The sequence below is a fragment of the Corapipo altera genome, unplaced genomic scaffold, assembly GCF_003945725.1.
Source record: "Corapipo altera isolate COAL_440 unplaced genomic scaffold, ASM394572v1 103, whole genome shotgun sequence".
In the NCBI taxonomy this organism is placed as follows: Eukaryota; Metazoa; Chordata; class Aves; order Passeriformes; family Pipridae; genus Corapipo; species Corapipo altera.
In genome coordinates, this window is record NW_020884993.1 from 91,054 (window position 1) to 117,946 (window position 26,893).

The 26,893-nt window shown below is 43.3% G+C and overlaps 1 protein-coding gene across 4 annotated transcripts in view; it reads left to right on the forward strand.

The window, feature by feature from the left end:
- MYH10 (myosin heavy chain 10) overlaps window positions 1–26,893 on the forward strand; it is a 101,908-nt gene that overhangs the window by 44,084 nt on the left and 30,931 nt on the right. For 2 of the 4 annotated variants that reach the window (XM_027666480.1, XM_027666482.1), the window contains exons 4-13: window positions 2,323–2,425; window positions 8,736–8,765; window positions 12,898–12,990; window positions 16,760–16,823; window positions 18,579–18,677; window positions 19,610–19,753; window positions 20,063–20,158; window positions 24,131–24,249; window positions 24,696–24,848; window positions 25,245–25,418. In XM_027666480.1, coding sequence (XP_027522281.1) covers window positions 2,323–2,425; window positions 8,736–8,765; window positions 12,898–12,990; window positions 16,760–16,823; window positions 18,579–18,677; window positions 19,610–19,753; window positions 20,063–20,158; window positions 24,131–24,249; window positions 24,696–24,848; window positions 25,245–25,418 — 1,075 coding nt within the window. The remainder of the gene's footprint in view (window positions 1–2,322; window positions 2,426–8,735; window positions 8,766–12,897; window positions 12,991–16,759; window positions 16,824–18,578; window positions 18,678–19,609; window positions 19,754–20,062; window positions 20,159–24,130; window positions 24,250–24,695; window positions 24,849–25,244; window positions 25,419–26,893) is intronic. The other 2 variants (XM_027666481.1, XM_027666483.1) reach the window with 1 other exon arrangement.

Sequence of the window (26,893 nt, forward strand, 5' to 3'; positions counted from 1 at the left end):
CAGAAACAGGCAAAGCTGCTTTTATTATTGCTCGTGGTCATGAATTATGTTAATGGCAGCACTGCAGTAAAAGGGAAATGAGAAATAAAGACTTGAGTAGCAAGAATTGACATCTGATGGTTTGGGGTGTGTTTTCTTCTTGTCAGTGTTCACATTTGTGTTGTATGTGGAGACTCTGGGCTGGGTAGAAATGGGATTTTTCATTAAGTCAAAGGGTGTTGTTCCACTTGTAGTGGTCCCCAAGTACAGCCAGTTTCTGTGTTGCATATTGATGGTGTCTTGGCAGAAAGGAAACCCAGTTATCCATTAGCAGACTCTGAGTAATCTCCTTTCCAACCAGCTTTTCAGGTAGAACCTTCCAAGTTTTTCCATGCACTGAGCAAAGCCAGCCCAGCTGACGAGTTCCAAGGGAACTCCCCTCTCTCTCTCTCTCTGGAAAGCTTTGAGTGACTGAGTGCAGTGACCTCTAATCTTTCATATTCTCTGTTATTTTTCAATGACTGGGAGGAAAAGTGGAACCAAAGTGGCTTTAGGCTGCTGTAGTTGTTTCTGAGGAGCAGATACCGCCAACAGAAGTGTTAACCCTTGGTTGCCCCTCTCGTGTTGGAGGCCACAGTCTGGTAACTGAGGCTGTGCAATATCCCCCAATATCTTTGCAGAATTATTCGTCCAGTTTTTTCAGTTAAAGACTTCTTCCAGCAAAACCTGGGGGCTGCTGCTGTTCTCCAGGTCAGACAGAGGCTGTTTTACCTTGTGAGGAATTCAGTGAACTGCTGTGAATGAAAGAGCTGCTTCAGCCCCTGTCACTTCTTGCTCCTGGACAGAGAAATGGCCACCCCACTGCCCCTGGTCACCTCTGCTGGGGCCATTCTCCTGGGGGGTTTCCATGATTTAAAAGTGTTGGAAGGTGAGAAGAAATGAGTGTTTGAGTCCATTCTCTTTGAAAATCTGAGGTAATATCCTTTCTGTAAATGCAGAGGTAAAATTTCAAGTGCTGTATCATCTCATTTTTGCAGCTGTTGTGTAGTGTGAGGATGGTGCTAAGCTCTTATCTGATCAAGAAGTGCAGGTCTGAAGGTACTAAATCCCTAAGCAAATGCAGATCAGCTACAAAACTGGGGTGTACAGCATGCTGGAGGAAGGTACTTATGAAGACTGCAAACGAATGTGCTTTAATTCCCCTGGTAAATGAAGATTTCCATTCTAAGTAGCTTAGTGGAGAAATACCCAAGCACAGAGAGTATGTGCTTGTCATTCTTAAAAAGGGTTGGCTTCCAAACTGTTAATTTCTGAACAACTCCTGAATGACAGGAGTGCTTTCACTCTTTCCATGCAAATCCCCATAATAAGATCCTTTTTAGCTTCCCACACCTCCCAGTTGCTCGTGGCAGTCCCTGTCTCCCTGGAAATGGCTCCTTTCTCCCGTGGTTTGCAGCCTTTGACTCATGCCTAAGTCAGGCCTGAATCCCTTTGGGCTGTGGATTTGTCTGAAGACCAGACCTAGGTTAAAAAAAAACAAACCCAAACTGTCATTTTTAGGGCTGTAATAACATCATTTGTGATGGCAGGGATGTGAACTTGGTCACATTATCACAATTCTCATGTAAACCTCGCAATAAATTCTGTCTAAACATATTCTGCCTTCAGTCCACCTCTAGTTTAACAATGAGATGTGCATTTGCTGTCCTTGTTATCTGTGAACTCTCCCACTCTGCACTGATAAATTTATTTCTTAATGAATTCATCTAGCCCTGTGGCCTTAAATGTATTTTTAACCTTGTGAAGAGTCTGAGTGGAAAGAATCTGCTTGTTTAAAGTGTATTTTACTGCACTGTGAAACTCCTAAAGGTACAGAGTGTTTCCATCAGCTTGGTAATTCCCATAACCAAATCCTGGAATATTAAAATATAATAAAATTATGCTGAATATAAATGTGTGCATATGTCATGATTTCAAAATATAAATGTATCTGCACCCTGAAAAATTGTGTCTACGGTGGTCAAGGCAGGGGGCAAGTGTTTCATGTTGCTTTGGGCAGCAGAGGAGTTCAGGCATAAAGCCAAAAGCTCTTAATCAAACTGATGGTCCACGTTTATCAACATCTTGATGCTACAGAGATCTTTAGGGTGAAGAAAGTATTTTAAACAAATACCTTGTAGGATTTGTTTAAAATCCCTGCAACTTCAGTTTGGTTTTAGGTGGTTAGTGAAGGTCTGTTGCATAGTTAAAGCCATAAATGGAATGAACTGAGGCTGCTGTAAACAAAGGGTTGAGAAGTTGTTGAAAATGAATTTTGAGGGAAATGTCTGAAATGTTTTGCAGGGGTGAATCTGGTGCCGGGAAGACTGAGAACACTAAGAAGGTTATTCAGTACCTTGCTCATGTTGCTTCCTCCCATAAAGGAAGAAAGGACCATAATATTCCTGTAAGTTGGGATATTTTCTCAATTTTTTTTATTGCTTTTTTTGAAAACTACCGTCTTTGCATTAAAAAACCATGATTTTTTAATTAAAGATAAGCTGTAATATATATAATCCATGTAATTTTGTCTCAACCATTATTTTCTCTTTAGCAGTGGCTGAAATGAGCAGTTACATTAAAATTTCCAGTCTATGTCAGCTGTTAAATTTATGTTGTAAAATTAAAGGCTTTATGCAAATGGTAGTAAAGTTTTCTGATGCAGCAAACCCCAGTTTTCGAAGAATTCAATTAAACTTGGGCAGTTCTTAGTGAATTTAGTTCCCACTGGATGCAGTTTTTGGTACTACACTGATGAACAATTTTTTTGTTCTTTGAAAAATTAACTTGTAAATGGGAAAAATTAACTTGCACATGGGAAAAATTAACTTGTAACTGGGAAAAATCATCAAACTTAAAAACTACTGTAGATTTTCTATATCTAGAAGTCAGCATCTAATAAAAAGCTCAGATTTTATTACACTACAAACAGAGAGTATACACTTTTATGTCAGAGAATATTGAATTTTTTAGTAACTTGAAACCAACTCTGATTTATGTAGAACTTTCTTCAGTTTTCCTGCCAGGCTTCAACGTTTGCACTGAATTTTTGGTAATTCTTTGCTTTATAAGAATATGAATGGGTTTGAATATCTGTTGTTATGAGCACTTGGATCTCTTTGCAGTAAAATCCCAATTCAGCTTTGCTACAAGTAAACAGCTTGATGGAGTCAGTGCTGGTTTTCCAGCAGTAATGCAGGTGTCTGTGGTGGGTGGAACCTTCAAACTCCATCATCTGATTTAGGGAATCAGAGAAAAGACCTTCAAAATCAAGTCCAACCTTTGACCAGTCCCACCATTCCCACCAAACCATATCATGAAGTGCCACATCCACTCGTTTTCTGAGCACCTCCAGGGCTGGGGATCCACCACCTCCCTGGGCAGCTCCTGCCAGTGTTTGACCACTCTTTCAGTGGAGAAATTTTTCCCAGTATCCAACGGGAACCTCCTCTGGCACAACTTGAGGCCATTTCCCCTTGTAGCTGCAACAACTTTTATTGCACAGCACTTAATGCCGAGACATTCTTGAATGTGTCAAGACTCAAAACTCCTGGGAGAACAGGAGATGACTTTTGAAAAGTCTGTGAAGGAAAAAAAAAAAGCAAGGATTTGAAGTGGGAGAGAAGGAAAGGTTGCAGGTGAATCTGGAGAAATCTCATGAAGCGTGTGGGGAAACTTTGCTTTAATCAAGAGCAGATACCACGGGCCTGAGCATTGATAACTTGTTCACACTGGTGCTGGTTTATCACACAGAGAAGATCAAAATTAGTCTTTCCACGTATTTCCTGAGCAGTCTGAGTGTGCTGCAGTTGTGGGGGGGTTACAGGCCTCACAAGGAGGTTCCTTAGGAGTGTCAGCAGCATTAGGTGTGTTTGTGGCACTGTTGGATGTGCTGGGTGGGCACGTGGCTCTGGGGACACTATCTGGGACATCATCCAGCAGAATTTCTGTGTAGTATTTGATTTCTGAATATTCCTAGCTTTATCACTTCACAACCTTGAGCAATCCCTGTATTTTTTCAATTTCTGCAGAAGTAAAATTGCCAACAGGCTTTTGGAGAGAAGGGAATTGTGCACTTTTGTGCTGAGTCCTCAACATACTATTGACAACTTGGAATAGCTCGGGCTGGAAGACACTTCTGGAAGCCTCTTGTCCAGATGCATTTCAAAATGTGCCTTCCTTCAAAGTGAGGTTACATTGTCCAGGCCTTGTAAAGCTGAGTTTAGCTCATCTAAATCTTGAGGGATGGAGATTAAACAACTTCTCTGTGAGCCTGTTCTGGTGCTTCACCATCCGAAGCCCTGTTTGTATCCTGAGTGTGTTTGACCTTCCCTGTGCTGTGCCAGGAGTATCCCCTGAGAGATTTGTCATCATAACAATTCCTGTGGCCACTCACTGGGTTTGGTGGCTCAGAGTAATGTCCATAAAAAGTCCATCTGGCTTCAAATGGAGCAAGTTTCCTCCATTGTCTGTGTGGCTGCAGAAATGCTATGAAGTGAAGGCAGAGAAAAGATGGAAATGGGATGGAAAATGTCAGTGACGGGCAGGATGAGTTGCCCTTTTCAATGCAGTGATTCAGGCTGATTCCATGTAAATCTCTGGTTAAACTGCAGCTTAATTTTTACTGACCAGTGGGATCAGATGGGGTGGTGGTGGTGATCTCAAAAGATGGATTTTTATAATCAGCTGCTTCACAAACCATTGATGACTATCACGATGAAGACTAGAAAAGTTCTTAAAACACACTTTAGACACACAGAAAGAATAGGGTGGTGTCCTGAATAGAAGTCTGATACTTGGATTGTGCATTTCATTCAAGGCAGTGAGCCCTGAACTAAGTATATATCCCTGAAAAATGCAGGATATCTGTGTAAACAAACCACTTTTGAAAGTAGAAACGAGTGTCCCTAGTTCTGTAACAACTGTTTTTTATTTATATATTGCAAATAGCAAATGTCTAACCTGCACAGCTCACACTGGAAAGTGTCAGAATAGGGGTTGGAGGTGCAGCCCTAATTTGTTCCTGTTTGCATATTCATTAGAGAGCTGTAGAGGCTGGTGGTGATCCACAGTCCCCATGTGTACAACTGTGCATTATCCTGTGCACAGGAAGATGCTAAACAGGCTTGTTAAATTAATCCCTGACTGACAGTCTGTGTGTATCCATCCTGTTACAGATAATTATCAGTGTCATGCATATTTCTGAGACTGTTTGAATGCCACATTGATTAGGTTTTTTTTAAAGCAGCAATTTGTATGCTAAGTCTAGGGTTAAATTTGTTTTCCCTGGCAGTGCTGTAAAAGTCTAACAAGCAAATGTAGCCCCAGTGTGACACCTGAGAGCAGCACTGATGTTCTGCTCCCCAGGGACATTTTCCAGAGGGATGGTGGGGGAATCCTCAGCCTGTGTGAGGAGTCTTGTGTGGGAGCTCTGCCCATCTCCTGGACAGCCTCATTCCTCATCCATGAGGCTTTTCTTTCCCAACAGCTCTTTGTTCCCAGCTGGAAGAGCCTTTGGAATGTCATCCCTGGTCAGGTGGGGAATCAAGCCAATAACACATGGTAGCCGCAGGAGCTGGAATTACAGTGCTGGGCAGCCTTAAAACTGATGATTCCTGATGTTTGAGTGTTGAATCCGTAGCCCCAGTGTCTCATTTCCTGTCTAATCCCAAGATGTTGTCCTGGGCACTGCTCTCGGAAGTGTGGGGAGGTGCTGCTGGTGGTAAAAATGTAGAGGAGAAACTTTAGTAATTGTGGGATTTGGCAGAGCCAGGTGAGACTGCAGTAATTCCTGAAATTGGGAATAGGGGCTGGGCTTTCTAGAGCCAGGCAGTGGAGGGGAGGGAGAAGTGCTTGGCAGTGAGTTCTGAACATGAGCTGTTCTAAAGACTGAAGGTGGGGTGAAAGTAAACCTGAATTCTTGGCTGCTGTGTGCTTGGTTAAGTGGCAGAACTGGCACAGGGACAGTCCCTGGTGGGTAACAAGGGATGGAAGATGGAAGGTGTCTGTTGGAAATAACTGAAAGTTTCACATCCAGCAAATTAGAGTTCTGAAGAATTTGAGGGGTTGAGGTGGTAACCAGTAAAGCTGAATTTTTGTCAGTAAAGCTGAATATTTTGCCTGCACCAAGGGGATTGTGTTTTATTCAGTTGTTAACGTGACACATGTGGACCAGCTTTGTAAAGACCAGCACTGAGCTTTAGCTCAGGCACCTCAGCCTAGAGCTGACCCACACTGGTGTCTGCTGGGCTGCTCAGCTGTCCCAGGCTCCTTGGCCAGACAGCATCCTCCTTCACTCCCAAGGATTCCTCAGGAGGCTCAGGAGCTGTGGAGAGAGGACAGGTAGAATTAAAGGAGAGGAGAGAAAAAGGCCAGGTACTTGGTGAGTATGGGGAGAGGAGGGTCATGTGTCTGCAGAGGGATTTGGACACACTGGGCACAGGGAGAAGGGAGGAAAAAGGCTTCTAAACTTAATTTTGTGACTCATCAATCCTCTGTATAGTAAGAAAGGCAGGAATGAGAGAAAAGAGGAATAAAAGTGTGTTAATGCATGTGTTAGTGTTGCTTTAATGTGACCAAGAAGTGTCTAAATTCTGGGTTCTGCTTTAGTTTACAGACTCTGTGGGTTTGGATGGAGAGGGAAGTCAGTGCAAAATATAGAAATAATAATAATAATAATAAAAGAATTGCATACATGATTTTCCAAAAGAAGTGCTGGTTGTCCCCTGCTGCCCAGGGACTGCCATGACCTTGCATGTTGTGCAGGCTGGATGAGTTTGGGGGATGCCCTTTGCTGCCCCTCTGGTCTGTGGAGGTACCTGGGCCCTATTCATGGTCAAATATATGAACACAGCAGAAGTTTTCACTTGTGGGAGTGTGTGGAGTTGTTAAGTTCTATAAATAACTTCATCCATGTGCCAGTGCTGTCTACACTGCCAGTTATCCTGGTTCCCTGTGCCCCTGGTTTGGATGAATGGAACCAGACTTCAGTTTGACTCACAGAATTATGGAATGGGTTGGGTTGGGAGGGACCTTAAAACTCCCACCCCTTGCCATGGGCAAGGACACTTTCCACTAGCCCAGGTGGCTCCAAACCCCATCCAACCTGGCCTTGAACACTGCCAGGGATGGGGCAGCCACAGCTTCTCAGGGCCTACCCACCCTCACAGGGAACAATTTCTTCCTAATATTCAACCTATCCCTGCCCTCTGGCAGTGGGAAGCCATTCCCTCTTGTCCTGTCACCCCAGGCCCTTGTCCCAAGTCCCTCTCCAGCTCTTGGAGCCCCTTTAGGCCCTGGAAGGGGCTCTAAGGTCTCTCCAAAACCTTCCCACCCCAAATTGCCTCGATTTTCACTAAAATCCAGCTTTCACTTTGGTGCTATTTTAAACTGTAGAACTAATTACTGGTGCTTTCAGGTTAATGATTCCTTCCAGCCTGGGTAGCTGAAATGCTAAATTGTTTAATTTGTTTTGTTAATTTCTAAAGAAACAAAATTAGTCTTGAAGGACAGAATCGTGGGTAGGCTCACTCAGGCTGAAGCTCCCCTTGGTGGGAGTTTCCCAGGGAGCTTTAACTGCCCTGATTTAACCACAGAGAGTTAAACACGTGTCTGATCGTGCTCAGTTCTGTTTGTAGTGAGGACAGGAATGGACTCCCTGAGAGTGCAGCTCATCTTCTCTGAAGATAAGCAAACAAGATGCCTCTGAGGCTCCTGGGTGTGCTTGTCCTTCTCCATGAGTCCAGGAGTGGTAATTCCATACTGAAATCCTGAACCTTCTTTAGCTGCCCAGGTTGTTTTCCTGGCAGGAATGGTGCAGCTTTGAAAATTCACATTACGTACCTGAACAAGCCAAACCTTTGCCAGCTGCTTTACAGACCTCTGTCAAAATTGGTTATTCTGCACTAAGCCAGTGCTGGTTGTTTAAAATAAGAATCATTATTCTTAAAATAAGAATCTGGCTTGGTATAAAAATTCCTTGTTTTGTGTGTTTCTTCATAGTATTTGCCCCTGGGCTCCTGATATGAAGCTCAAGATTATTAAACTTGTAGTTTGAGCCAGGGAAATAATAATGGAATTGAAAATTTCTGCAGAAACTGTGCAAATTTGTATTTTGAGGGCATTTTATTTTACTTTATTACGTTCATTTTCCCCTTTCCCTTCTTGTTGGCAAAATTGGAAGGTCTTCCAGTTCCTTAAGGTTCTGCTCATGTGGAATTAAAGAAAGAAACAAAGCTTTTGTCTTGACTGTGGGTTTGCATTTCTTGAAAACTTGTAGTACAGTGCAAAACTCTTGAAGTGTTGCTTCCCTCTCTGTTCTGTCATAACCTCTGTGATTGTTGAAGGATAATGTTCATCTCATCCACACAAACCCCCTTGCAGTGCCCAGGGCTGAGGAGAAAGCCACTTAGTGCTGAGCTTAATTTTTTTACCGTTGTTTGGCAAGACTGGAAAGCTGTGCCCAAGTAAAGAAACTCTTGCCCTTTTCCTTGCTGCTCAAGGGCCATCTGTCATCTTGGGTTTTACCTGGAATTAGTCCTTTGCACAAACACAGGTCTCAGTATTTTGAGCATGCCAATAACTTCTTTTCTAATCTGAACTTGAAGGGTTTCTATGAAGTGAGTGTTCAGTTAAACTAAACCTCTGACAGTGCTAATGTGGGATGTGACAGCTGGAATTCCTTGCTAACTTATCATTTGTTTGTTTGCAATGAACAGCCCGAATCACCCAAACCCGTGAAACACCAGGCAAGTGGTTTTTTTTAATGCTTTTAAAGTTATGTAGGAGAACTGATGTGTATTCTTCTATTTGCATTTATGATGTGGGAAGCCTTGGAGTGGTGTACAGCTAGTAGTGAATTTAGTAAGTATTTAACTGGCTTTAGGAGAGTGGACTGGTGAGAAGCTTATGAGTTTCTCAGCATTGCAAAGGACTTGTCACCACTTCAAAGTGGTGTTACCCTGTCCTGAAGTGAGAGGCTCATCCTCTCTCTAGCCACCCTTCTCCAAAATACTGTGTGTGTACTGGGTAATGTGCTGCTGAGAGAGTGCAGAACACTTTTTAAATATTAAACAAAGTGGTAAATAAGAGATGGATTAATGGAAGCTACAAAATCCTTTTGATTAACATACTGTTTTGTCTGAATGATTTTGTAGCATTGCAGATAACTTGATAAAGACTTTGATCTCAAGTGTCAAAGGCTTGGCATAAACAGCATCTTCTGAAATCAAGTGTTTCCCTTGACTTTCTAGTACAAGTGGTGTGAGCAGTGTGGTATCTGAATTAATGTTTCCTCATTTGAGCTTCAGCTGCTCTTTCTCCTCAGGTTGGCTGGAGCCCCTGTGCAGATAATTCTGCCTGTTCCCTCTGTCCCTGGGGCAGCAGCACTCAGTCTGTTCTATCCCACCTGTGTAAGAGTTTTAGTACTTCCAGTGCTCTGGAATTTACCTGAGAAGGAGCTTAAAGAGGAGGGTTAGGTGGTAGTTGAGGGCAAGACTGTGGAAAGAGATAAGCAATTGCTGCCATGTGTTATGCTGGATAAATGCTCTTCTCTAACCCCAGCTGGTAAGTGATGCCTTTGTCCTGAGCACCAGCTTTTAAATAAAGCAGCAGCTTTGGCAGGGTGTAACCAAGGCTTGGAAACTGAAGAAGCTGCCCTGAGTTAGTTCAGCTGGTTGTGTTCTTCCCTTACATTTCTGAGAGCTGACTAGTGCAACATAAACTGTAGTGGAAAGGGAAATAGTAAAGGAACTTTCAAACAAGTCTGGTATACTGGAAGCCAAAAGCAACCCCTGGACAGCTGTGATGCCTCTGGTAGTGTGTGTTAAACCTTGTTAAACCTCTGTAACCCAATCATGTGTCTGAGCCCATGGTCTCATTTTCAGAATAAGTCACAGACATTCTTAGTATTTAACTTAATCTTCCCTCCTTGCAAACATCAGTCAAGTCTAAGGGTTTTTACCGAAATATTTCTCAGTTCCAAAAATAGATGGAGTGGTGTTTAGCTTTAACCCTCCCTTTGCTTCGAGTGTCAGGGTTGACACGAACCGTTTGTTGGCAAACATTTGAACTGTATCCCTGGAAAATGCTAATCCAGAGCTGTTGATATTGCATAAACAGTGGAATCATTAACATCTCTGTTTCGATGTCATTCTGAACTCCAGAGTGGATCCCTGTTGTATGTGAGTAGCATGTGCCTCCCCTGCCTCCCCCAGGCTCCACTGCAAGAGACTCACTGGATGCTGGTTTTTCTGAAACTGAGACAACAACCTGTCCTTGTCTTCATGTTGCCCTGCATGAACTATTGCATGAGCTCACTCTTCCCACAATGCTGCCACACTGCTTTTTCCAAGGTCTGGTGAGGTGCCCACGCAGGAGATAAGCCTGCAGGCCAAACTGAGGCACTACTCCCAAAACACTGAATGCTTCGAAAAGAGAGTTGTTTTGGGCTGTAAAGCTGTCCATCTAGACATGAAAAATGCCTTTTTCCGCAGTGTGAGAGGTTTCACCCTGGTGTGAGGTTTGCTTTGCTTGGTGATGGCTCTGAGGAGTTGGTGTGTGCAGCACCGAGCCTGCGAGCGCGGCTCGTTCCCATGGTGTTCACCCACAGCTGAGGATCCAGCTGAGTGTTTCCAACAAATCCTCATTGTGAAAATGAGCTACTGAGACCTTTCTGCCTTCACTTGGAGAATTTGAATAAATTCTGCAGAAGTTGCTCTGCACAGCCTCAGTCCAGGCTGTGGCCTGCGGGTGCTTCCTGAGACACAGCGATGTCCATGGAGGAGTTGGTGTGGAGTCAGTTCACATTTTGCAACCACAAAGAATACTTTATTCAGGCTACTTTGTCTTTGCACATTATTGCAGGCAAGTGTTTTAAAAGGCTTTACTCTCAACATTCAAACGTAGAGGAATCTTGTGTCCTTTAGTATTGTTACAGCACAGATTTTTGAACGACTGCAAGAATGAGAACCTTACATCTACTGACCAATTTGTCTTTAAAAAAAACTCTACAAGAGATAATAATCAGCAAGTTAGACTGCTTTCCAATATGAACAGGCTTGAATTGAACAACTCAAACCTGGATCAGGATATTACAGTGCCCCTGACATTGTGCAGAGGTGTCAGTGTGTGAAGTGCCAGCAGCGCACGAACCTCCCTCGTGTCACAAATAAGCTGTTTTCCTTGTCCCAAAAGATGAGATACATATATATATATTCTTCCAGAATAACTGTAGAGTTTACCCTGTAAGCTGTGACCCCCCTGCTGCCTTTCCTGTACACCCTGGGGTTTATCCCAGGCTGTTCACTGCAGGGTGAGGAGCTTCTCCTTTTTATCTTGGTGTGTTCGCAGCAGTAGCCTGTCGGGAGGGGGAAGTGGGAGGGATGGTGGGAAAATTCCCACTCTCTGATGTGTTCACATGGAAAACTTTGAGAATATCACCTGCAGACAGCACAGAGTGGGTATAACAGAGATCTAGTTTTATTCCAGCTGTGGTTTTTTTTCTAGTTTAAAAGTGCTCCTGAGAACAGTAACCTTGGCAGAGCTGACAGTGCACAGCCCCTGCAGCCTCAGCAGTGTTTAGTGTGCTCTGGGCTCACACTCACATTTATTCCTTCTTCAGTTACTGCAGAATTCCGAGAATTTGTGGTCCCAAAGGGAATATATGTGGAAATAAGCAAGTTTTGAACAGATAGCTTCAGGTCACTTTAAAGAAGGAGCAGCCATTAATATCAAGGAGGGTTTGAAATACATTTCGATATACAAATAAAAGCCTCTTTTAGGTGTGAACTAGTGAATTTTTAGAATTCCCTTCTAAGAATTGACCTCATGTGGAAGCCTTAAGAGACTTAACGTTTCCTGTTCTCTGATGTTCAGTCTGGGGCCTTTATTCATCAAGGCTATCAATAATTGGAAAAAGCAGGTTTATGAACAAAACATCACATTTTGAGACTACATTCCAGACAGCTTCACTTTCTTTTTTGTTTGTTTGTTTGTTTGCTTGTTTTAAACCAACCTTCAGAGCAGGAAGACAGTATATTTTCCTGTGTCCATTCATGCGTCCTGGGCTCTTGGAAGCAGCACAGACTTTTTTTGTGCCCAGTCCTCCTCATGGACAGCAATTGTAAAAGCTGTTGTGCAATTTCCTTAAGATAAGCACTTTGATTTCTAAATCCATTGGCTTGAACTTACAGAAACATTTAAAAAAAGCATTAAACATACTGAGCAATGTTGGTTGGATTGAGCAATTTGAAAGTGATGTTTGTATTTGGGGTTGCTCAGCTCTTCTGGGCCATTCTGCCTTTGTGCTCAGGTGTGGTCAGATCAGATGTTGCAATGATATGAATTTCAGTCTGGTTGACACTGAGGGGGAGGGTTTTCACTGATTTGAAAGTAACTTTGAAAAGAGGTATTTGTAAGTTTAAAAATAGGTGTTCCAAAGTAGCTGTATTGCCAAGTCACTAAACATGAAGTTTAAGAATAATGCACTAAAATCTTCAAACAGTTAAATTAGTTTCTCCTCTAAAGCACTCAAGGTCTGTGCCTAATTTCATCAGTCCTAAATGTGAATTTTCTTTTCCATCTTCAATGACTGTCAACATCCATCAGGTCGTGTTTGGTCACTGCTGTGTTTGTGTGTGTCTGTGTGTGTTCTAATAAACAAACCCAAACCAAAAAACCACCACCAAAGGCCCCGCGCTGGATGGAGGAGTCTCGGCAGGTTTAGGAGTGAGGGGAAGGATGACACCCCCTTGTGAAGGTGCTGTCACTGCCACAGCCAGGGGGAAATGACTGTCAGGAAGAGGCAGAATACAGGAATACCCTCAATTCCAGGTGCTCTGTGCTCATATGTGTTCCTTTTTCTGTTTGTGTGGTTTTTAGGGGGAGCTGGAGCGGCAGCTTCTTCAGGCCAATCCCATCCTGGAATCCTTTGGGAATGCAAAGACAGTGAAAAATGACAACTCCTCCCGCTTTGTGAGTAACTCCTGTTCTCTTTAGAGTCTGGAAATCTGGATTATGGAGAAATTACCTTTTTGGGAATTTATCTAAGTGGTATCCAAAGCTTTTTCTGTTCTCTTCCTTCCTGAATTCAGGTTCTCTTACAGTGCCTTCTGTGATGTGTTGGGATTCTGAAGGCACATCCTCACTGGCTCTTGGCAAAACTTTAATTTTATCCAGTTTCTAACTTCAGCAATCCTTGAGATGACAGTTGTTTATAGTCTAACAAATACAGCTGTGCTCTGGAGCTGAGCTGTGACTTGTGTGCACAAATTCCTGCAGAATTGCTATAAAGTAGGAAAGACTGTGGCATCAGCTTGGACTTCAGCAGAGTCTGTAGCCTTCTTGTCAATAGCTGGGACTTTATCAATTGGTTGTTTAAAGAGAACATCCTGAATTTCCAAAAAAAAAGCACAGAACTTGCATATAAAAACTTGTCTAAATTTGCTGAGTGATTTACTGTAGGGAAGTCAAAAAGCCAGTGTGACCTATCCCAGGTGTCAGGCACTGCTGGAGCTGGTTGATGTTTTTGTTGGGTCAGTGCCTTCTGTTCAAGGAGAGTTTTGGTGGCTGATAATCACTTCTGATGGGTTCCATTGTTTTAAAAATTATGGGGAATAAATAGCTTTTTACCACTTCTTAGAACTTCCTTTCCTTGGAAGGGAAAAAACCCCATCTCCTGTTTCAGGGGGAAGATGTTTTCAGTACAACTTCAGAACTGTATAGGAGGTATTAAATCTTTTTTTTTCTGGCAAGAACAACACAAAAATTTACAGAACAAATGAAAGATTTCTGGTCTGCCTTTGACATTTCAACAGTTGCTTGGATTTATAATGCATGAACTCAACTCCAGTGATAAGGACTCTGGAAAACTCCATGACTAAGTCCCTGAGCCTTTCCAGTCGGGAAGGGAGAGCAGAGTACCGTGGAAATTCAGCTTTGATAATTTTATAGCCACGTTATTTACAATATTGCTTAATTCTTATATAAGTTGGGTATAGAATTTATAATATGAATAGGTTTCACTGTACAGTAATTCTATCTTGAATCCATCAAAGACTATACTAATTTAATGAGGATGCTTTTCCCCTAAAAGATGTCATCATCTGGTTTGTGTTATTTTGAGGGCTGCATTGCCATCATGAACATAATCACTGCGATGGCTCCAGCCCTGTTTTTATAAAGGAGCAAGTATAATGCATTCCAGATGGCCTCATCTCATGCAGGAAAAAAAATAATCTTTTACAGCCATTTTAAAACCTGACTTAAAAAATATCTATCCTCCCACAAAGTGAGAAGTGCTGTTGTTCAGCCACACAGGCTTGACAGGCTTCACTGAGGCTGCCAGCCTGTCCCTGCTCGCTGACAGCACCAGGCAGGGCTCAAGTAAGGCTGGTGTCCAAGGAATTTCATTTTCCCCCCTTTTTCTTCTACCAAGGGCAGCGTTTCAGGAAATAAAAATCTCTGGTTTGCATTGGATAGGACAGTGGCCTTGCTGGATTCACATGGCAGAGCTAAATGCTTCCTTCTGATGTGGTTTTTCCAAAGCCTGATGGTGGCAACAGAATTCAGCCCTTGGATGAGCACCACTGCAGTCTAACTGATGAATTAAAGATTTCATAGCAAGGTTTGCCAGTGCCAGCTAAAAGGATCTATTAATATTGTGCTTTTAAGAAGATTACCTAGATAAGTGATCTCTCTAGTACAGACTCCAGTGATGCCTGAACTTTGAAGCAGGGAGCATGTGGGTCCCCTCTTCTGATGTGTAATGACTGCATTTCCTCTCAATTATTTTTGCTCATGGAACTGGTAACTTGACAGCAGAAATTAAATAACTTTTAAGAGTGAAACAGCGTAAAGTGGTTCCAAATGATATCAGAAAAAGCCACTGACTAGACCTTCTGTAATGTTTCTTGTTTGTTTTCACACGTGACAAGGCAAGTTCAAGGCAGGAAGGCTCTGTGGTGGCAGCTCTGGGTAAAAACTCTGCTGCCATTGTTGCCATGCTGACATGTACATCATATATCTGGTCTACTGCCTGAATTTCAGTAAAATGACATTTCATTCTTCATTCCAGTTATAAATAGAACTTTCTGGAATTGTTCCTGAGTAAAAAGTCTAAATGCTGCAGTTACAAACTGAGCTGAGGGTGTTCTGTATCTGCATCCTCAGAAATCTGTGTTCAGTGCTGCTTCCTGACAGGCCATGCCTGGAAACAACCCTTGTTCCTTGGCACGGTGGTTTTAGTGCCAGTGGCTTAACAACCAAGCTGGAACAGTAGGGAATAACCACTGGAGCTAATTTAAAGTGTTCCACCAGTTTTCTTGCAACTCAGAGACCCCACTTTGAGCTGGAGCTGCACAACCACAGTCCTGGAGCAGTGACTTTGCCCTGAGATTGAGTCAGGGTAGGGCTGGTGGGGAGGTTGTGCCTTTCCCTGGATTCTCTGAGGGGTCTGGGAGGAGAAACTTGGCCTTGTGCCCACAGATCTTGATCTGAATGGGCTTTATTAGGGTGGGGGGTTCTGGTAAGGAGTTGCAATAGCACAAATGAAGCAATTTGTTCAGCGTGGAAATGTGCCCCCAAAATAATACACTGACCAGGTTGGGCCATTGCTGTCATACAGGGACCCTACAAGCTTGGAGAGTAGAATGTTTAATCAGGAAATCAGTAGCACGCTCCCTGAGCTGAATGGATGTGCCAAACAGGAGTTCACTTGAACATGCTGATAGCACTAATCAGGCTGGAGATAAGGCAGGGTTGGGATCCAGGTTGTAAAAGCCCTTTCCAAAGGGCTCCATAAAAGTTATCAGTAGGTGGCTTTGTGCAGATACCATCAGAAGTGTTAGGGCAGGTGTTAGCAAACTTCTGTCATGCTCCCTGATGTCCAGACCTGCCTGTGTGTGGATAGAGGACTGTGGAAATTGGGTGCAATGAAGATGGAGAGCCCAGTTTAGTCACTGGGAATTCCCACTGGTTTTTCACACGTATACAACCAGGGCAATGCTGAACAGCTTCATGAGCACAAACTTGAAATTCAGTGATGGTGCAGATAAAATGGTCCAGCTCCAAGCCTGTTGTCCTGTTGGGAATGACAAATTAGATGGGGGAACTGATGTGGCTTAAAAATGATATAATATATCCACTGGCAACCACCTGCTTTCCAAGAGCTGCTCTGTGTGTGGGAAGTGGCTCTTTGTTTGAGATGTAGGTGTGAGAAATGGGTGTATTTCTTAGTTCTTTCTTTACCAACTGCTGGAGAAGAGAGGCCATAGAGAGAGCAGCCAGCCTGGTTTGGAATGGGAGATGTGATGTGATGTGATGTGATGTGATGTGATGTGATGTGATGTGATGTGATGTGATGTGATGGGCTGGGCAGCACCTGGGATTTGGGATTGCTGCAGCTGGAGCACATTCAGGCACCAGTAAGTTTGCTATGGAAATGTGCACATGTAGAATCTCAGCATTTCTTCCAACCCCAGTGTGAGGAATTGAGCCTCACGTTCAGAGAAGTTTTTCCTAAGTCTGGATTACAAATATATCTGGACTAAGAGTTCCTTCATCCTTAGAGTGTGTTTGTGTGCTCCGTTGAAATGATGGCTGAGCACCTGGATGGGCAATGATTTCATTTGATCTTGGGAAATGCTTGATCCATGAATGCATTTGGATTATATTTTATATAGACAGCGTTGTTTAATTTAAAAAAAACCAGTAATATGAAAAAAAAATCTTCTTTTCTTTGCAGGGTAAATTCATCAGGATTAACTTTGATGTTACTGGTTACATTGTCGGGGCCAACATCGAGACATGTATCCTCCTTCATGCCACATCCTTGCAAAAATGCAAGTTTTGTGCTTTGTTTTGCTTTTAACCCTAGAATTCATTGGAATGCAGTGAAAGGACATTCCTCTGACAACACCCATCTCTTCCTTTGTTTCAAAATAGCGATTGAATGTCACAAATTCAGCGGCTCAGAAATCCTCCACTGCCCAGCTCAGCACTCCTAAACCTGCTGGATTTTCAGATTGGCCTTAAAAACAGGGTGTGCTAAAAAGGGAAACCATGTAAAATGTGCTTGCTCTGTGAACATTTCTGAAAATACCCCAACGCCTTCCTAATCAGAAACTGAGCCTCTGCATCGTGCCCAGAGCTCGGAAGCAGCTCCCAGCCTGGAAGGAGCTGATGCTCCTGATCAAGTGACAAAGCTGGGCCACCTTCTGCCTTCTTAGGCCTTCTAGGCACCCACGTGGGTTCAATAACACAAGACTTACTATTGTAATTAATTATAATTAATACCAAAACCTGATTCAGTTTTAGCTCTGAGGTTCGTTCTTATTTGTGATGGTGCAAGAACAAGTAAAAATACTCGCACCGAAAGCCCTTCTCTGAGGTTGTTTCCTTCATACTAAAAATGTGTGTGTAATTTTTAGTGTAGCCTGTTTTCTGGGGGAAAACAGGGTGGTCATAAAATGATGAAATTGGAAGTCTTAGTAAACAATGTGAAGTGAGTATTGATCATAAACAATGCTGCAGTTAAGCTTTTGTTCTGTTGCTGTGTTTTAAACTGCTTCATCTGAAGTGCACTGAATGTTTGGAACTGTCACAAAGTATAGTTTCCCAATAAGGCTGGGAAAGGTCTATAGTTATTCAAAATATGCTTCAGTGATAAATGTTTTCCTTCATTCACCACAGCACAGGAATGAAGGCAGCTTTTAGGAAAATTCAGATAAATTGTTTTGCCCAGAGCTTTGTGGAAACAGAAGGATTTAACTCCTAGGGAATTTTTTCTTCATCACAAGAACTCATCCTCACCAGTGACCTGTGTCATTTCAAATCCCTGTCCTGCATTTGCATTACAGTATGGAATATCTAGAAGTAAAAGAGTTAAATAACATTGCAGCTAATTAGACACTGCCTGCTGCAGGAGTTGCAGTTGGGAGCTGTTTAGAGGCAGTGGTGACTGTGTGGAAAAATGCAGTGCTGGGGAGAAAAGGCAAATACACTTCAGATGATAAAGTATCTCTGAGTTCAGCAGCTGCTGGGTTTTTGGTAGTAAAACTTCAACTATGACCTTAATAGAAGAAGGATGGCAGCTCCTCCTCTCACCAAAACGGTGGCTAATCCATTCCAGACAACTGCACGGAGCAGGGAAATGCAGGGAACAGGATGGGTGTGCTGAAATTAATGAGTTTGCTGAGATTAAAAGTGGGTTTCTACCAGTCTGAACTGGAACTCTCTCGCTTGAAGTCACTAAAAGTTCATATTGGGCATGGTCTGGTCATAGAATCACAGAATGGTTTGGGTTGGAAGGGACCTTAAAACTCACCCAGTCCCACCCCCTGCCATGGGCAGGGACACCTTCCACTAGCCCAGGTTGCTCCAAGCCCCATCCAACCTGGCCTTGGACACTTCCAGGGATGGGGCAGCCACAACTGCTCTGGGCATTACTACTAAAGTTCTGTTTGTTCTTAAAGTAATTTCATAGCCTACTTTGGAACTTTTGTTTGCACTGGATGTTTTTAACCAAGAATTGTAGCTGATCCTTGACTCCAGTTATAATCCAGACTTGTTGGAAAAGTCTCGTGCTGTTCGTCAGGCCAAAGACGAGCGGACATTTCACATCTTCTACCAACTGCTGGCTGGAGCAGGAGAACATCTCAAGTGTAAGTTGAGAGTCTCTTTTTGTAACCCTGTTGTCTGTGTGCTGTGTTTGTTATTTCAGTTTAACGTGGTTGGGTTGGTCTCAGTCACCAAACAGCAAGTTTTAAACAAAGAAGGAAAAGCCAAGTGGCTTTGGTTGGAAAGAACTCCTGTGCTTTATCAAATGTGCTGGGAAGCCACTCTGATAAATCAAGCAAATGTCTCCTCCATGCCAAAGCCCAGTTTGGGCAGTCTCTGGCTGGGAATCCCTAGATAGAAGCTGCAGTGTTCCCGGGTGATAACCACCAACCCTGATCAGCAGTGGTAGCTGTATCTGCTCTGGGCTGTGCCTTCAGCCTGGGGAGAAAAGCAGCCATTTAACCAAAACACAGTGAAGCTCTGTGGCTTTCTGCAAGCCATTGCAGTGCTGTGGTGTTTTCTCGACTCTGAGTGGGTTTTTTCCCCCCCTTGGTAACTGGGAGTTTCTGTTGGGTTGTGATAAGTGAAACTAATGGAGATACAGACTTCAGAGAGTGGATCCACTCTTTCTTCTCCTGTGTTAGATAAGCTGCTGTTTGGCATCCTTGATGTTGGTGTTTATCAGTCCCTAACTCCATTTCTGCTTGAGCCTGGTACCTTTCAGTAGAGATATCCTCTTTTGGGATATTCCAAATGGGGATTCAAGGTTATGGTAGGTCTGAGTGGGGCAATACTCTGTGTACAGAGATGCATTAAAGAGCTCCTGTAGGTTGCTACAGAGAGTCTGTGAATCTGCCTTCAGCTTGGAAGGCACACTTGTATTTTTAGGGTTTCAGGAGCTGCAGCTTGCAGCTAACAAGCCATTACAGGCTTGTAGCCACGTGAGGAATTGATTTCCTAAAGCTCAGTTTGGGCATTTAGAGAGAATAGAATTCCTTTATGTTATTTTTCTGTCTCTTCCTTCCCCCCAATACAGCTGACTTGCTGCTCGAAGGATTTAACAATTACAGATTTTTATCTAATGGCTACATCCCCATTCCTGGGCAACAAGACAAGGATAACTTCCAGGAGACAATGGAAGCCATGCATATCATGGGGTTTTCACACGATGAGATCCTGTGTAAGTTATTGAGCCCTTTGCATTTTCAGAGTGTACTTTTCTCTCTTGCACACATAAACACACTTGATAACTTTATGTCACCCAATTTAGTGTTGCTTCAGTATATTGAGAGCCTGAAGAAAATATTTTCTTAACTTCAACTAGAGTTGAATTAAAGCCGTTTACCCAAAAAAACAGAGTACAAACTGTATTTCCTTTTTGAGCTTCTGCTTTGAATTTGGAAGGAAAGTGACACAAGTAACAGAAGAAAAATTTGCCAAGCAGAGCCTTCTTCTATTAAACTGATGCACATGTCTTTTGTTAACACAGCAATGCTGAAAGTGGTGTCTTCAGTGCTACAATTTGGAAATATTTCCTTTAAGAAGGAGAGAAATACCGATCAAGCCTCTATGCCAGAGAACACTGGTGAGTTGATCACGTCTGTGTGGCTTCCTCTGACTTGTGCTGGAGTTTTCTTCCTGCCATTTGTCCAGTGCATATCTTGAAAAACACAGAGCAGTCTGCTGAGCATCCCTGAGAGTGTTCTGTGCCAAAATGGGGCCAGGACTGGGATGAGTGGAGCCAACAGGCAATCAGTAAAACTCCCCTCTTCCATCCTCACCCTGCAGACAAATATAAGTGTCTGTCAAGGGAATTGATGCTGTTTGTGTGGCTGCTGAGCTTTGAGCACGTATTTCAGTTGTAGTCTTGTTTATTGCTCTCCCCAAAGATTAAGCCCTAGGAAGAAGCCCATGCTTAAATCAGTTTGTTTGCTTTGGTTCTTGGCAGCAGTTTTGTTGCCAATGATAAGAGCCCTGGAGCCAAGCACAACTTCCAGGGTGCAATGGCAGAACACAGGAATGCTGTATTTAGAACAGGCTGATTTCTGGAGTGGCCTGGCAGCGTGGCTGGGATTGAATGTGTCAGTGCCTGCAATGCAGTCACCATTTGAGGAGTATATATTTCTTCACACACAAAAAAAAATAGCTGCTGAAGCACATCTGAGGTTTTTATTTAGTACTTCAGTGCCAGCCTTTTAAATGCTCTCATGGAAAGTCAACTTGGAGAACTTGGGAACCTGTTCATTCACAGGACCTGCTGCACATGCACAACTCAGATTCTTCTGTCTCCCTTTGGAATTGTCCCAAACTGCTGTGCATGGAGATCCCTTGCAGTGTCCCAAATTGTTCTCATTTCTGAGGGCAGTGGCCTCCTGCCCAGGTGTGAGGTGCAGGTCAGGAGTTATTGACTTGAGATTTGAATTTTTGCTGTGAGGACAAGAGGTTGGGTAAGGAATTACTTTTTTGGGCTTTCCCTGCTGGCTTAGAGAACTCATCTGAGTCCTGGTCTATGTAGAAAGATACAAATGCTTCTTACTTCCTGACTGTCTTGGTTTTACTTGTATTGCCATTGGTTTTTGGACATAAATTCTGAATTATAACACTGGCTATAAATATACTGCTCCTGTTGGATGTTTATAGTACTGGATACAAAATGCTGAATTACAAAGCAAAGATGGGGAAAAGCTCAGGTCGTAGTTAAAGCCTATTTCTGTCCTCTTGTATTTAGAAACTGGGATATGTGGTCTGTTATTGGATCTTACTGAAGACACTGGGGGTAACTGATCTCTCCCTTGTCACCTGTGTTGTCACCTCTCACTGTGAGGGGTTTCCCTGCATCCTGTGGAGAAATCAGTGTCCTGACAGGGATTCATCTTTTACAGATATCTGATATAGGTCAGGTTATTGTCTCCATGGATGGGAAGGAATTTGTGTGGGTGGCAGAGATGTGAACTGAATCAAAGAATATGGAAAGCAAATTCTGTAGATTCTACATAGATGTAGATAAACAGATAATGGTTTCAAGGACAGATATAAGAGATCCAAGAAAGAAATAGAACCTTTGTGTATTAAGAGGAGGGAGAAACTGTACTTAAAAAATCATTTCATGCTCACCAGATTTGGAAGAAACCTTTGTGGTGAGAGGACAGAAGTTCATAAGCAATCTCATAAAGCTCCCGTTCATCTGGGATAGGAGCTTTTCAGTATCTTGGCTTTGTAATAATTCAGAGAGTTATATCAAAAACCCAGTAACAGTAAAATGAGTCAGGATAGTCAGGGCTTTGTCCAATTACACCTTTTCAAGAGCCCTTTCTCAGTTATAAACAAGGTGCCCCTGCCCATGGCAGGGGTTTGGAACTGGATGAGCTTTGTGGTCCCTTCAAACCCAAACCATCCTAAGATAAATGATGTTTTTTTTAAAGTGCAGGATGAGTGAAGCTGAAATAGTGTGACCCAGTCCTGCCCTTAAAAGTGACGGAACTTGGACTTGAAAGTGGGTTATTTCCCTTCAGGGGAACCTCAGAAATGCTGTCTCCAGCCCCCTTCAGTGGCTTAGCAGATGGGATTTTTAGTACTACATCTGCTATGGTTTACTGTTGTTATTCTTACCTAAACTACAGTTTATTACAGACTGGAAGGGTTGGGACAATAAATTCCACACCACTGGTTCATGAAAGGAGCTGAGTGTAGTTTTGAAGCACTTCAGGGGGGAAAAACCTCCTTCTTTAAACTGCAATATCTTTTATGTAGTATCCATTATGCCACTGTACTGAGCTGATGATCATGGCTGCTTAATATTTTCAAGATCTTGGTTTGTTTTTGGTTTTTTTTTCAAGATCCTGGTAGCACTTGCTACTTGATCCCTAAGACAGTAAGTTTTATTTGATGTGCTGATGTATATTTTTATCCTCAAAGCACAGAAATGCTTCTGTATGTAGCTGAAGTGAAAGGGCTCAGTTTGTGACACCCCTGATTTCACTGATTGTGTGTCAGTTCTTGAACCCATCTAATGAATGTGTGGCCAGTGAGAGAATCTCAATATTAAGAGCAAATAGTAGTGGTTTTAATACTGAAAAAAAAAATAATGCAGAGGAAGCACTTATATACTGGTATGAAATTACAGAATCTCAGAATCCCTGAGGGTGGAAAAGCCCTCTCAGCCCATGGATCCCCCCTGTACCTGATCCCCACCTTGTCCCCCAGCCCAGAGCACTGAGTGCCACAGCCAGGCCTTCCTGGGACACCTCCAGGGATGGGGACTCCAAACCTCCCTGGACAGCCCCTTCCAAGGCCTGACCACCCTTTCCAGGGAGAAATTCCTCCTGATGTCCAACCTGACCCTCCCCTGGCCCAGCTGGAGGCTGTTCCCTCTCCTCCTGTCCCTTGTTCCCTGGCAGCAGAGCCCGACCCCCCCCCCCCAGCTCCCCCCTCCTGTCAGGGGGTTGCAGAGCCAGAAGGTCCCCCCTGAGCCTCCTTTGCTCCAGGCTGAGCCCCCCCAGCTCCCTCAGCTGCTCCTGCTGATCCAGAACCCTTCCCCAGCTCCCTTCCCTTCCCTGGACACTCTGTAGCACCTACTGGAAAATTCTTATTTTCCAATACTAATTTGCAAAAATAGTTTTTTTCATTTTGACAGTAGAACAACAAGCTGTCAGGTTACAAGGGCTAAGCACTTACTGGGTACTGTGGAGAGCTTCCTGCTAAAGGGCAACACTTCCCCAGCCCTAAAAATACCTTTGGCGTCACATTCATTTTTAGAAATGTGGAATCATAACCACCCAACTCTTGGGATGTGTGTTTAGAAAAAGGGGTTGATGCAACAGGAATGTGTAGGGATGGCGTGGGTAATGCACTATTTAAATAATAACACGACATCAGGAGAGTTCTTGCTGTTAAAGTGCACTGCTGCTGGTGTTGTTATTCTGTATAAAACACTCAGAATCACACACTGGGCTGGGTTGGAAGGGACCTTAAAGCTCATCCAGTGCCACCCTCTGCCATGGGCAGGGACACCTTCCACCAGCCCAGGTTGCTCCAAGCCCCGTCCAACCTGGCCTTGGACACTTCCAGGGATGGGGAGTCCTCAGCCTCCCTGGACAATATTACAAACCCGTGTTTTAAATAGTATAAGTGACATATTTTGACATTACTCTGGACACCTGCCTGAATTGAAACATGTTTTAAGCACCCTTCAGTATGATGGCTTTGGTGTGTGATGTCCTCAGGCTGTACTTTTCCCTTGGGATAAGAAAATGGGTGTTCCCTTGTAAAGTAACTAAATGGGTGCTTGTACCTGGGCTGTGGGCTGTTACATGACCTGCAATCCCATGAAATCCAGTGTTTTCCATGCTCCCCTGAGGAAATCCAGCTGTGTCCCTCTGGAGGGGTCCATCAGCCTTGGGGTGTGATGGGATCTGTCACAGGGCTCGTGTCTGGCTCCCCAGGCTGGGTTCAGTTTTACTCTGGGCCAGGACAGCCTCTGTCAGCAGCAGCTTTCCTGGGATCTCTGGCTGCTGGGGAGGATTCCAGTGCTCCTTTTCATGTGCTCTTTGCTCTCCAGTTGCACAGAAACTGTGCCATCTGCTGGGAATGAACGTCATGGAGTTCACCCGGGCCATCCTGACTCCCCGCATCAAAGTGGGCAGGGACTATGTGCAGAAAGCCCAGACCAAAGAACAAGTAAGTTTTGGTGTTTTAAAGATGAAGGGAAACTGTGCCTCATCCTGATTAGCTCCTAACAAAGAAAATTGGAATGAAGTGTGTGCTACCACTGACTCTGTTTAAGCTTTGCTGTCTTTATGGAATGTTCTTATATGGTAAAAATCAGTTGTAGAATAGAAGAAACCTTTCCCTTTCCTTGACTTTCTCCTGGTTTCATCCTTTGTATCACTGTTGTGACATTATCAAATACTCAGAGACCTTTTGTTTTTATGGAACAGTTTAAAAAGACATTTTTCTTACCATTAATCAAACTACTTTACTGTTTCTACTGCTTGTTTTCATTCCTCACTGGTATGAACTCCATCCAGCTTCTTCTTTTCCTTAGTTATTTGTGATAACATCCGTGTCTGTGTTCTTTTGATGGCTTTTCCAGGGTAAATAAATTTTCCTGTTTGGATTTTCAGGCAGACTTTGCAGTGGAAGCTCTGGCAAAGGCCACCTACGAGCGCCTCTTCCGCTGGCTCGTGCACCGCATCAACAAGGCTTTGGACAGGACCAAACGTCAGGGAGCATCTTTTATTGGCATCCTGGATATTGCTGGATTTGAGATCTTTGAGGTACTTGGAAATCCTGCTAGTCAGGTTTTTCTTTTCCCTGGTAATGTGTGATCAGGACCCACTGCAGAGTCACTGAATGCAGCGTGTTCCAAGGCTGCAGGAGGGGTTTGTTCAGAGCATAAAAATGCTTTGGCAGCCCAAAATGACAGTACTAAAAAGTCATACTTTAGTCTAAATCCTTCTTTTATGTGTGGTGGTTGTTCCTACTATGCATTACTTTAATTATATGTAACAGGGAACATGAGAGATTCGTATAATTGTTTTCCAATTTTCTTTCCGTTATATTTGAACTTTGCAGAGTTTTGGAGAATTTCCTTATAAAGTCAAATTTTTGACTCCCAGATATGTGATATCTTGTCACTGACTCATTCTTGCATACTGATGTTATTCTTGTAGTTGAACTCCTTTGAGCAACTCTGCATTAACTACACCAATGAGAAGCTTCAGCAGTTATTTAACCACACCATGTTTATCCTGGAGCAAGAGGAATACCAGAGAGAGGGGATCGAGTGGAATTTCATTGATTTTGGACTGGATCTGCAGCCTTGCATTGACTTAATTGAAAGACCTGTAAGTTTGCACATGAATAGTGAGGTTGGAATGCTGAGTGTGTCTTTTACTGCCTGCAAATTAGATATTTCTCCCGGAGCTGTCATTAAAAGGGAATTAACCAGAATGCTCAAGTCCAAAGTCTAAAACACTGTGTATTATTAGCAAAAGTATTAATCCTTAGGGGATTTTGCCCTGATGTTAGTGTAGAACACTGAGCTCAAGATATGGAGCTGCTATTTTTATACTTTTTTCCCTAGTACTAGTGAAGTCATTAATCCTGTCACTGTCACTAAATTGTGCTATTGTGGTGTAGGAGCTTTGGGGCTCAGGTTGAAACCTATTCAAGACTTGGGGTAAACTTTTTTAGTTTGAAATCAATAGCAAAATTCCTGACACTTCCTTTTTCTCCCCCCACAAATCTGCCTTGCAAATGGAAAACAAGTCTTAAAAGTGGTTTTAGTCACTTTACTTTTGAGGTACTTCCCTGGCTGCTCAGTTTGTGGAGGCTGAAAAGCCCTTCAAAGAGCAGGAGAAGCAGAGGGGGAGAACAAGGATTTTTACCCCAGAAAGTTTATTGTTCTTTGCCCCTCTGAACCTCAGACTTTTTAAATTCCCCCTGGGGCATTGCAGTGACTCCTCCCTGCCTTTCTCTGTGTATTTTGGAATACAGGTGAGCTGCCAGTGATGCTGTGCATCCTGGACAGCTGAAAAGCCCATGAGCTGCACCCTTGTTTTTTTTGAGGAAAAGGGGAATACTTGTCTGGGTTATCAGAGGTGTGTGGAACTTCAGAAAGTTCTGCCACCTTGGAAGGTAAAATCTCCTCCAAAAGCCTCAGGGGGGCAAGTGTGGGTGCCTTCAGTGTGCACATGTTTAGGTGAACATCCTAAAATGCATCATTATTTGAAAAGCAAATCTCAGTACCTTGTTGTTCTGTAAATGTGACACCAGGTAGTAGAAACTTCTCCCTTCAAATGTGTGGACTTTGCTTTCCCTAGAAGGTTTTGAAGTATAGATCCTTAAAATTCAAGTATAAATCCCTACAACCCTTTTCCATTGCTTCCCTTTGTACATCAATCTGCCTACTCTGAGGAAAGTAATCCTGACAAACAATTCTACAGCTGTAAAATACAGACATTGGTTGTTCCCTGCTTCATTTTAAGAAAATATAAACTTTCAGGGAGGGTGCTTAAATTCCATGGAGACAGTGTACAAAACTGTGCTGGATCTGGGAATGCTGCTGGACACCCACCCACGGCTTGGCAGGAGCATCCAGGGGCAGGGAGGGATCATTGGCTGAGTTTATCTCCCACTAAAGCAGGACATTACCCTGGGAATGTGGATGAGCTGCTGTCCCTGTCACAGAAATGTTGGGAAGGTGCCTCTGGAGATCATCCTCTGCAGGCCCAGCTCAAAGCAAGGCTCTGGTCAGCACTGGATCAGGTCATGTCTGGCTCCACAGACATTGGAATGAATTTGTTTGAACCATCCTTCT